The 12,350-nt window shown below is 34.5% G+C and overlaps 1 protein-coding gene across 9 annotated transcripts in view; it reads left to right on the top strand.

The window, feature by feature from the left end:
- MAP4K4 (mitogen-activated protein kinase kinase kinase kinase 4) overlaps positions 1 to 12,350 on the top strand; it is a 227,039-nt gene that overhangs the window by 177,394 nt on the left and 37,295 nt on the right. For 4 of the 9 annotated variants that reach the window (XM_051984341.1, XM_051984346.1, XM_051984339.1 and 1 more), the window contains exons 13-16: positions 4,176 to 4,337; positions 7,561 to 7,647; positions 8,396 to 8,617; positions 9,565 to 9,726. In XM_051984341.1, the coding sequence (XP_051840301.1) occupies positions 4,176 to 4,337; positions 7,561 to 7,647; positions 8,396 to 8,617; positions 9,565 to 9,726 (633 nt within the window). The remainder of the gene's footprint in view (positions 1 to 4,175; positions 4,338 to 7,560; positions 7,648 to 8,395; positions 8,618 to 9,564; positions 9,727 to 12,350) is intronic. The other 5 variants (XM_051984344.1, XM_051984347.1, XM_051984340.1 and 2 more) reach the window with 2 other exon arrangements.

Below are 12,350 nucleotides of genomic sequence, written 5' to 3'. Positions count from 1 at the left end.
TAATTACAGGACTTGGGGAATTAAAAGTTTTAAACAAATAATGATAATAAAATGTGCCAAGTACTTACTATGTATTTCTTGGCTATGAAGGAGGAAACGGTGGATGAACTCCCTAACCTCTCCCCAAGGGTTTTTAAATAATATTTTAATGCATTTTAAAGTAATAAATATTTTCCTCATCAATTCCTTCTTCTTTACCCTCAGTTATAAAACATCCTTTGTTTTGTAGTCTGTTTAAAACATTTCATTTGCAAGTATGATTTTTAATATGCACCCAAGTCATAAAACTATGAAGAATATTGATGTGGTCATAAAGCAAGGCAAGACATTCAAGACAATGTCTAAACTGTTTTACAAAGATGTTGTCTATCCTGTTTAACATCTGGGATGGAGATTCTGCAGTCTCCCTTGATAACCCGTTCTAGTTTTTTTATCACCTATAGTATTGAACTGTCTTCTTGGTTAGTCATTTTTGAAGATGGAGAACAACAGACGTTTGGGAGAAGCAAAAGAGCTTCTCTTTTCCTCCCATTATTAAAGTTGCTAATGTGGAATCCCCACACCAAATCTTTGCTAAGTTTTGATGATTTTGTGGTTTGTCCCTTGTGCATGATAAGGACCAAAATGACATTATGATGTTAAGGTCAAAGTATAGTATCTGATTATGGCTGATCAGACCAATATGAGTTCCGATCTCTATCACAGATCAGGTATGTACAATCTGATCATTTGGGAAGGAGATGTTTCTAAATTTGCATACCTCCTATTTCTTTAATGAAAATTAGTAGGAAATTGTTCAAATGAATTTCATTTTTAAAGACTATTATTTGGTATCAGAATAACTTGTAATATCTTGGTATGAAAGAACCCTTTTAAAATATCAGACACAACTATTGACTTAGAAAATAGTTAGAATAGTATTTGCCCAGGAATCTTAGGAAAATTTGGAAATCTTTGTACAGTGCTCTGTAAAGAGAGAAAAGAATTTTAAAAGTCATGATGACATCAACTTGCAGAAGCCAAACATTCAAAGATTTAGTATTGTCTTTTGGATGGAGGAGAGTTTTATAAGGATGAATTTGAGAATAATGTTAAGAATTCAATTCTTTGGGATTTTGTCATTTGCATCATACTTATAGTATTAATTCATAGACTAATGATCTTTAATTGGGCATTTGCACATTTATTTTGACATTGTTTTTGTGTTCTAGTATAAGAATAGTTCAAATTATTTATCAAGATATTATGTTGGAGCTTTATGTTAATAGATTTAGTTAAAACTTTTAAAGACTAGTGGCTGTTAGGACAGCATAGTTCATGATGGGGATTGATAATGTTTTAAATTGAAGCTGTGGAGCAAAGGAATTGGGGTATATAAAATATATATAAATATTAAAATGGAATCATTAAGGTACCTTTTTCTTTCTATTCATCTTTCTATTCTATAAAGACACATTCTTGCTTTATAGAGGGAGAGTTCAAAAGGTAGTTATTCATGGCTCATCCTTCATCTTTTTTGCTCTGGAAAGAATAGGTTGGATTTAGGAATATAAATCTTTTTTTTTTTTTTTTTAACTGAAGCAATTGGGGTTAAATGACTTGCCCAAGGTCACAGAGTTAAGAAGTGGTAAGTGTCTGAGCCTAGATTTGAATTCAGGTCCTCCTGATTTCAAGACTAGTGCTCTTTCCACTGCGCCACCTTGCTGCCCCCAGTATTAATATTTTTTAAAGGAATATTATTAGTGGCCTTGGAGAATTGGTTTTATTAAGTCTGATTATTTCCCCAGCCTCCTTAATGCAGACTTCCCATGGGACCTTAGAACTAAGTTTTGTTGCTCTGAGTTCTTTTTTTTTTTTTATGAGATAATTCTGAATTCCCTTACCATTGTTGCTTTGGGATCATAATGTTTACACATCAAAATGTGTATACGAGGAGAGAAAGAAAAAGAGATTGTAACAAGAAGAGTATAAGTTTTCATCATATTCCTTTGCATTTTTTTCAGGCTTTGTTTATGAAATTTTTTTGAGTTGTCTTGAATTATGGAATTGCTGAGAAAAGCCAAGTCCATCACAATTGATCATCACACAATCTTGTCATTACTCAGTGTTCTCCTGGTTCTGCTTACTTCACTCAGCATTAGTTCATATAAATCTTTCCAGGCTTTTCTGAAATCAGCCTGCTCATCTTACATTAAATTCATATACCATAATTAATTCAACTATTCCCTAATTGATGGCCATTCTCTTTTATTATTTTTTGGGGGATTTCAACAGTAACATCGTTGAATCATATGAAGCATTTTTATAGACCTTTGGGCCTAGTTCCAAATTGCTTTCCAGAATGGTTGGATCATTTCACAACTCCACTAACAATGCATTATCTGGTAGGGGGATTAGTTTTTATGGAAGCTCCTAACCAGGAGTGAGAAGTTGGGGTAGGAATAGGGACCATATCAGTATTATGTAATGGAGAGAAAGAAAAAAGAGGGATACTCTTAATTCTTTTCTTCCATTATACTTCCCCCCTTTCTCTTTTCTTTACTGTCTTTCTGCTTCTCTTCTTCTCTCCCTCTCTCCTTCTCTCCTTCCCTATTTCACATTCCTCACTAAATATTTGGTGCTTGGCATGCTATACTTGAAAATTACATAGAATGGGCTGGTTGCTGACAATAAAAAGATAAGGATTAGTGAAGGGAAACTCCCAGGTTTTGTATCCTTCTCATGGGGACAATTTGTCCTGTTGTGCTTACAGATTTGGTTTGGAGTTTAAACTAGTAGTGTTTTACTTTCTTGTTTCCCTTTCCTTGAAGATGAGAGGCACAGGTCGTAGGGGAGAGGCAAAAGGAGAACAGAGGTTAAGGTATACTACTAGTTGGATTGTGAAAATAAATAATCAGAAGAGGAAAAGTATCATTTTATTTTGTTTTTAAGATATGAGATTAGAACACGAGTCAATAACATTTTTATTTTGGCAGAAAAAGGCTGGGTTTCTTGCAATAGATTAGTTCTATATTAATTCATTAGATTCTTACAGTGGTAGGGTAGGTGTGATTAATTATCCCCATTTTACAGATGAGAAAACTTGAGACAGGCAGACAAGTTAAGTAGTCACATAATTAGTTGGTGTCTGAAATGGAAGGTGAATTCAGATCTTTCTGACCCTCAAATCCTTTGCTCTATACACTGAATCAAATTACATTTCTTTAAAGTGCTGTTTAACATATAACATTATTTTTTCACTTCTCTAGGAAGACATTGAAGACTAGATTTAAAAAATAAAATGTTGATATGGGTTAGAAATCAAAGAAACAAAAACCCCCAGGAAGGGATTTTGCTCTATCTGATTTCAAGCTTGTTTTAAATAAATTAGTTGCTTGGTGGCATACCTTGCTGTCTTACTCCAAACTCCTATTTGTTAAATTCAATATAATAAAGTTGTCTTGGTCCATAATAACCATTTCCTATGTCTTTTAGGTTGTTGAATTATAATAGTTAAAGGCTTGATGGGGAGATAGTACAATATAGAAGACTGGTTTCTTGGACTGAAGATTTTTTGTTTGTTTTTTTCAGTTGAAATGTAGTAATTAGGCAGTATCACCAAAACTTCCTGCTTCCTGTTTGTAAATATTTATTCTAGGCATCATAGAAACTATTGCCACAGAATAATAGCAGAAAAATAGTAATTATTTTCAAATTTTCATTAAATATTATTTTCAGCATAGTTTGGTAATGTGGATTCATTGAGTAATATTCCAGTTATCTTTGGTGACTGTCTGCCATTTTCTCCTCTCCTTTCTCTTCTGTCCTGTCCCCTTTTCTTTTCTTTCTTTATCTTTTATACTTTTCCCTTCATCTAGTTGTTAAATTTTTCCTTTGCTTTTTCATTTGTTGTCTTCAGGGATATAGGTTGAGTATTGTAGGAGGGAAGATGAAGAGGACCTTTTCTTTTCCCCCCTAATAGTCTTCCCTGTTGATTGTGCTTAACTTATTTATATACTTTTACCTCTTCCCTTCTGTGTGTCCAACATTTGTGAAAAGGTTAATTGAAGTTATAGATATCATTTTTGACTGTGCACATGCTAACTGGTTGTGGCAGAGATTTGACCCCATGTTACTGCATACGCAAAAGCCAGCATGAAAGCCCAAAACTTATCTATGTTCCCCTAATTCTGTAGCAACAAAGAAGAGAGCGTGAAGCTAGAAGGCAACAGGAGCGTGAGCAGAGGAGGAGAGAACAAGAAGAGAAAAGGCGCCTGGAGGACTTGGAGAGAAGACGGAAAGAAGAGGAAGAGAGAAGAAGGGCAGAAGAAGAGAAGAGGAGAGTAGAGAGAGAGCAGGTGAGTCTATGAAAGAAGGTAACAATGCAATTATTTTTAAGGTATGTTTCTTTTGAGGTGATAAAAAAATTTGATTTTTTTTTTTTTAAGGAAGTAGAAAGTCACAATCCTGAATAAAGCAATGTATTTAGGAGGATTATTAATTGAATGTTTTATCTTTTTTGGTAACTTAGTCATAAATGGAATATATAGCTATATGAGAATTATATGACCTTATTATTCAAATTGAGTGATTACTGAATAGTAATTTACTGAGAAAAGATACCTGAAAATAGCTTTAGCACTTAGATGTGTGTCACAGAAGTTTAAGATTATGACTATAGTTAATTATTAATGCTACTTTTTTGCCTTAATTATAATGGGTCTCTTATTACATTGAAAATTTGTTGATTAAAAAAAAATTGACAAAGGGTTTCAGAAATTAGTAGGAGCAAATTGGATCCTCTGGTGAGTTCAAATGCTGGATAATTATTGAGATCACATAAGAGAAAGTAAAAGCAAAATTTTTCTGTTTTTTTCCTCAAGCCACTTTTTAGTCATTGCATTTTATTAAAGTCACCTAATGACTATATTTAGAAATGACCATTAATTGCTGAAAAAAGTGTAGACACAGTAGTTTGATTTTGATTAATCCAGTTGTTAAGGTATATGTTTATTTTCTATTACAGAATTTTATTGGTTTGAACCAGATCACTAATATTATGTCTCCCCATTTTTTGTCTGATAACTTTCTTTCCTTTTAATTTCCCCTTAGAAAGAGAAGAGCTAGTTCAAGTAATGTTCTAAGCTCACACTGAAATACTTACCTTGCCTAATTATGTCTTTCAAATTTGCTTATTCAGCTACTCTACTTGTTTACTAAACTTAAATACCTCAAGTTTTGTAAGAGTTGGGTTGCATGTACATCAGATTGCACTTCTATTCACTCATTCATTCATTTCACATATATTTAGTAAAAACCTATTTGTGCATGTGAATCTTGAAGCTTAAAATTTCTGTTTTCTTTAATCATGCTTGAAGTTGGTGCCTAGTTCATAGTATTTATTTAAATGTCCGTTTGTTTTGAAATGTTATTTATATTTGTAATTAAGGTCTTTAAAGAATTCAATATATTTTCTGATTATTTCAGTAGTTTTGAGAGATCGAAAGAATTCAGTATGTTTTCTGATTATTTCAGTAGTTTTGAGAGGTTGATTGGCTTCTGTGTTTTAGATGGAAATACAAACTAATATTAAGTTAAATGAAGATACAGAGCTAGAAGTGGTTTGTTAGTGAAGCTTATACTTTATAAATTTGCACATTCTGCATCTCAACTTATAATGTTTTAAAATTCTCAATGTCAAATGAAGATACAGAGCTAGAAATGTTCTGCTAGTGATGCTTATACTTTGTGAATTTGCACATTCTGAAGCTCAACTTATAAAATTCTAAAATTCTCAGTGTCACTTTTGTGACTTTTTTCTTTCTAGAACAAAAATTACTATGAAAGCCTTGCTATAAGGAGCATGCTTTGTGTACATATGTGTTTGTGTATGTAAATTTATGTTCTGTGCAATGGGTGAATTATGCTAGGCTTTATTTGTAGCTTGGACAAAATATTTTCTTGAATTTTGAAATGATAAAGATAGGAAATCTATGAATGAATCTATCAAAGGACAATTACATTTTAAATCTGTGTATATCAGAAAATAAAATTAGTTTGGTGTCAAATTTTATTTGTGAATATTTGCCATTACTTACGGCAGTGGTAAACTTTAGTAAGGGTATGCTCGAGGGTGATGAGATTTTATGGATATAGAGATTGAAAAGAGGCCAGAATTGAAGTGTTTCAGTCAGTGTCTTTGGGGAAAACTAGTTTTCTTTTTCTATTTGCTGTTTGTGTACAGTAAACTCTGTTACATAACCCTTCACCAACCAGAATTCATAGCTAGCCTATTCTTTTTGTTAAGTCTCTTTCTGACCACAGCAATGATAACATAGGGGAAAGTGGTCTCTAGAGGTAAAAGTTCACAAAATGGAACTGTTTTCCCATGAAAAGAATATTTGGGGGGCTTTAGAATGGTCCTTCCCTATTCCCTTACCTTCCTCCCCTGATACTTTTACCTATATCCTTTATTAGGGTAGGAAGTTAGGTTATTGTGTCATTTAGAAAAGAGGGTATAAAATGATCTGTAGTTCTTAAAAGTGCTTTTAGATTGTTCATCTATAAAGTAATGGGAATATATGACCTCTGAGGTCCTGTAAGATCTTAAGTTTATGATCCCATTATAAGATCCTTTATCTCATTTGAAACTAGAAAATTATTCTGTGATTTAGATAGATCAGGTACTATTAAAAAAATAGCCAGAGTAAGGTTTAATGACATGCCACATAAGTTGTCATTGGTGGAATTGAAATAGTAATCCAACTCTGATTCTCAATACACTGGTATTTTCATTATAGCATGACAGTGCCTGGACTTAGGACACCCAAGATAGGCATTTCAGCATTCAAAAAATACATTTTGGAGGTGATTAGCTGTTTTCATTCTTTAATGGCTTTCCTTGTCAAAAGTAAAAAATAAACAACAACAAAAGCCAAAGAGGGTCACTAAAGACCTGCTTTTTATTATTTTATAAATAAAAATTATAAATAAAATGACAAATTACAAAAATAATATAAAGTTACAATAAAAATTATAAATTAAAATTACAGAGAGTTGATAGCTTTTATTTATATTTAAGTATTTCCAGGTGACTTCAGAATCATCCAAGAAAGATACAGATATAACCAGAAATATTTAGCTGCTATGTTTTCTTGTATGCCTTTTTTAAAATGGATAATCTCTGCATGGTATATATGTTAACTCTATTAACCAGAAGTTTTGATTAACCAGAATACCCCCAGTTTCCCAACTATATTAAATAAGCAATAGTTTGCTATATTTATGAATTGAATTGTTGCTCTTCTAAAGTCCATCATTCACATCTCATCAGATGCTCACATGTGTATACAAATACACAGTTACATGTTTCACTAGATTATGTGTCCTTATTTTATCATCTAAATAGGATTTTTTGGACCCATTTTAAGTCTAAGGCCTTTAAAGAATGTTTTTTTTCAGGCAATTAGTGAACTCTTGCCAAAGGTGTTTGGGGACAGAAGTTCTTGGTGTTTTCCACTTAGGTGGTTCTGATGCATTCCTTTTGAATAAATTGATTGCTGGGTAATTTCTATGTGACAGGAGTATATCAGGCGACAGCTAGAAGAGGAGCAGCGGCACTTGGAAATCCTTCAGCAGCAGCTGCTCCAGGAGCAGGCCATGTTACTGGTAAACGCACTGTATCTGTTTTGTTCCGTAGCTTTAGGGTTCTTTTATCTGGCCAGGCCCAGGACTTTCCTTCAACCCCCAATTCCCAGTTAGGCACAGCTGCGCTCACTGTATGAACAATGGAGTTGTATTAAATGGACATTTCTGTTAATGTAGTGGGTTGACAGACACAACACTGAGAGGAATACTCTGTGGTCACACTGCTTTGGGTACATCCAGAGGAGGGCTTATTTATTTATTTATTTCAACAATTTGAACTCTTCTGGTTTTGGTGATTAAGGTTGTTGTTTTTATTTCTTTGTTTGTTTTTTGTTTTCTTTTTTGTTGTTGTTGGGTTTTTTGTTTTTGTTTTTTTTTGTGTAGACCTTGGCATTTATAGAAAGATCTTAGAGTGGTTAACGTCTTGGATTCCAAGCACACACCATATAAAATTAACTGGGAGCAATGGTTTATTATTGTAACATATGTAGCCTTTGTTCTAAAAGCATCACATCTTTATTGAAATCATTATCTTTAGGAGGGAAGCCACTTTGGTCCTAATAATCCAGTAATTATTATGGTTAGCAGTATTCTGTCAGGTTTTCCTACAGGTACCATGCCATGTAAAAATCCCTGTCTTTTGCTGCACCAATAAATCAATCAATAAATAAAAGGAGAGGGGGAAAAAAAACAGGTGGTTTATTTTCCCTCCAGGGGCTTGATAGATTAGCAACATTCTGTTGCTTTGATCATTCTCTCCTTCCTAAAGGAATACAGATGGCGGGAGATGGAAGAACATCGGCAGGCAGAGAGACTCCAGAGGCAGTTACAGCAAGAGCAAGCGTATCTCCTGTCCTTACAGCATGACCATAGGAGGCATCACCAGCAGCAACAACAGCAGCAACAGCAGCAACAGCAAGAAAGAAATAAACAGAGCTATCACCCTCCTGAAACTAAACCTCACTATGAAGCTGCTGAAAGATCTAGAGAGGTAACTGTCTCTTTCGGCTAAAATGATCTGTCAGAGGTCACACAGCTATTAAGCCAGCATTCCTTTCTAGGATATTCTATAGCTGCCCCCGTGACAAGTTTCAGTTGAAAGATAAATTAAAGATCAGAGAAAGACAGGCAAACTGAATGTGCAGTGGGAATGATGTAGCCAAATTAGCCTTAAATCTTTTAAAAAATGTTTGAATAAATTTATTTTTATAAACCTCTTCTAAAGAAAGGGGGAGAGAAAGAAGACAAGGATATATGACAGGTAGGTTATTGGGCTGTTTTGCTGTTAGATATGAAGTTACAGATTACCACATAGCATTTCAAGGATAGGAAAATTTGACCATATGGTTTATGCTTTCTGAGTTTTTTGGATAGTCCTAAGCCTGTGAGTTAATGAGCTAATTCTTGAATATTAGACAACACAGAAGGAAGGCACTAGTCTTAGAACTGACTCAAAGAGATAAAGACATTTTCATATATATTTCCCCGTAGAGACCAAGTCTGTAATTTCACAAAAACATACTAAATTTAAATCTGCTAAGAGCTCTAGGTCTGGTCCTCTATAAACAATGATAGCTCTGCTATTTTTTAGAAGAATATGAAAAAATATGGGTTTGTTTTGACATCTTTTCCCTAGCAAAATGTGCAGGTTTTTAGTTTTTTTGCTTTTTGAAATGTGCTTTAATTGCAGCTAGCTATGAAGATTATTTTTGACTACCTTGTACTAACAAACATTAACCATCTTCACTTTTTTGTCTTAAATTTTTGTTTTTCTGAAGCAAATTCTAATGTTCCTTTTTATTTTGCTGTCTTCTAGCTCTGCCTTTTCTAATACCAAAGGACAAATTAAAAAGGCTTCATGAAAGGCTAAAGTTTTAGGAAGCCTCTATAGGTATTTAAACTCTAGTTCACTAACAGTGAGTTATGTCTTCTATGCAGGTGGAAGATAGATTTAGGAAAACTAACCAAGGTTCCCCTGAAGCACAGTCTAAGCAGACAGGCAAAGTTTTGGAACCACCAGTGCCTTCAAGATCAGAGTCTTTTTCCAATGGCAACTCCGATTCTGTTCACCCTGCACTCCAGAGACCAGTGGAATCACAGGTAGCAGCAGGAAGTATGGTCGGGTCAGGGGAATCTATTGGAATATCTCACCAAGCTCTAGGACTGCGTTCTGTGCTGCAGTAAAATAACATTGTTTTCATTACCACTTAGAGAGTTTGAGGATGAGCAAAAGAGTTGTTTAGAAAGGGGATACAGATTAAAAAGGGTAGGAAGTAGAGAAGGTTCCTTTAAAAAGAACCTTGCTACTTGCCAATATTTATACAACAAATAATTATTAAATGTGTTTTGTATATTAGGCCTTCAATGAACAGGATACTGTAGGAGACATAGGGTAAAATAAACATAAGCTCTTTATTGAGTTTATAATCTAGTCTAATAAGAGAGATTAGACTTGGTTATGAATTAGTGGAATGCAAAGCATGAAAGCCCATGTTCAGGAAGATTGCTTCTGGCAGCAGAAAATGAAGAATAGCCTGGGGAGGAGATAGCCTTTGAAGTGATCTTTGAAATGAGGACACACAGGATTTGGGTAGACAAGCCAGAGCAGAAGAGACTAAAAGCAACATGAACAAAAACATGAATATAGGAAACTACTCCCCTTTAATATGCCTAGTTGTCTAGGAATGTTAAAGGGGAGTAGTGAAAATAAGATTGGAAAACTTGGGCTTAATTCAAGTCATAGAGGCCCTTTAATGATACAATATTAGTTGAAATTTCGGTTTTACTCTAAGGTATGCAGGATGCTTTATCAATTTTTACCTTGTTTAACTCTCCCAACAGCCTAGTGAGGGAATTTTTACTATTTATAGATGAGAAAAACAGCTGCCTGATCCTTAATCTTCTTTGATCTCGTCTTCCTCATCTATGAAATAATCAAGATGGGACTGAGTGACCATTGTGGCCTCTTTCAGCCCAAACCTTTGATCCTACAAGCATGAAAGAGATAACGAAATTTACCTAGGTTTATGTAGTCATCATTGGGTCAGAGGCAGAATTTTTTTTAGTAGGTAGTTGGAAGCCACTAAGAATCAGTTTTCTGGAAATGTTACAGTGGATAGAGCACCAGCCCTGGAGTCACTAAGACCTGAGTTTAAATCTGGCCTCAGATATTAGCTCTGTGACTATGGGTAAATCATTTAATTCCAATTGCCTTACCCTGCTTACACCACTCACCCCCCAAAATATTGCTCTGCCTGCAGCATCCAGGATGGATTGTAGATATCAGAGTTTAGAGGTGAGAAGAGCAGGTAGAAACTTTTATCACAGTAGTCCAAGTTAGGTGAGAATGGCAGCAGAAAAGAAGATAGATCAGAAGCAGAAATAATCTGATTTAGTAGCTGTTTGATTGACAAATGAGTTTATAATGATCCTAAGGTTTCAAGCTTGGAAGTTTGCTATTGATGGAAATAATGAAGTTAAAAGAAGAGTTAGATTATATTACATTTTATCAGCTTTACTGTAAAGATCTAGAACAAAAGATTTCTTTGTGTACCTTCCCTTTGTTTTTGAAGCCGAAACAGTACCTACCTGTTTCAGGCCTGTGGCTGCTGCCTGCTTTGCAATACTACTGCTGGGTATCTTTTTGCCAACACTGCATGGGCTTCATTTGTCCATGTTGAATTGTGGGGAATGGGGGAGAATGGATGCTAACTGATTTGCAGAACACACAACTCAACCTGCATTGAATAAAAGAGTTCACTTTGTTGAATTTCTAGAGAGCCAGCATTCTAAGAGAATCAGAAGTACATCCCGCTATCTCAAAAGGCTTGTGAGGATCTGCTTAAGGAGCCATATAATTTGGCACATTAGGAACCAAGTAGAAGTCTCATATAGTTTTTCAGTGTCCAGTGGTTAAATTCATGTCCTAAAACATAGCAGGGTTTTGTTTTAAAACTTCAGATGGGCATGACACTATTCTGAAACAAGCATTAATTTGTGGCAATGATTCCTAGAATATCAGTATTAAGCCCAAGGAATTGTAACAGGAGGTGGGAAGATATAAAAGCATTCCTCACTGGGAAGAGGGAACCCTTTTGTTTTTGATCTGCAGAAATAGTACAGGCCTAAGCAAATCCTTTACCTTCATTGGTAGAATCATAGCATAGACAGGGATGGAGAAATAAATTAAGAAAAGGAAAATGTCAGAAGAGGAGAGAATGGGAATATCTAGAAGAGAAAAATAGTAATTAATATGGTGAGGAATATCCTGCTTGAGTATCAAGTGACAGAAATTTTCTTAGGTGCCATTCAGGGGCCTTTAGCTTGTCTGTACACAGTGGCAGTAATCACTTGGCCAGAGTTTTAGTGCTCTTATATTCCAGGGTGGATAAAAGGAAAGTGAAGAGGTATTTCCATAAAGCCTGAAGATTTATTAATTGTAGAAAGAAATAATTTTATGAGTATGAATATCATTTATGGAATTTGGAAAATTGGAGCAGGCTTCCAGGCTTATAGACTGAATTTTCCTGACTTCTATTCCTAAAAGCAATCCATCCAGTTCCTCCTACACAACAAATAGTTCTTGCCTAAAGCAATATATGGTTACGATACATATGAAACTTTGGTAATCTACTCAAGTAGACTATTGTTATTTTTAAAATATATATTTTGGTTTTATGGTGCCTTTTCTTAAAAATAAAAAGGCCTCATTTTTCTAGAGGCTT

The sequence above is a fragment of the Antechinus flavipes genome, chromosome 3 (assembly GCF_016432865.1).
Source record: "Antechinus flavipes isolate AdamAnt ecotype Samford, QLD, Australia chromosome 3, AdamAnt_v2, whole genome shotgun sequence".
Classification (NCBI taxonomy): Eukaryota; Metazoa; Chordata; class Mammalia; order Dasyuromorphia; family Dasyuridae; genus Antechinus; species Antechinus flavipes.
Note: the sequence above shows the minus strand (reverse complement) of the source record. Positions and strands in the feature narration are given on the sequence as shown.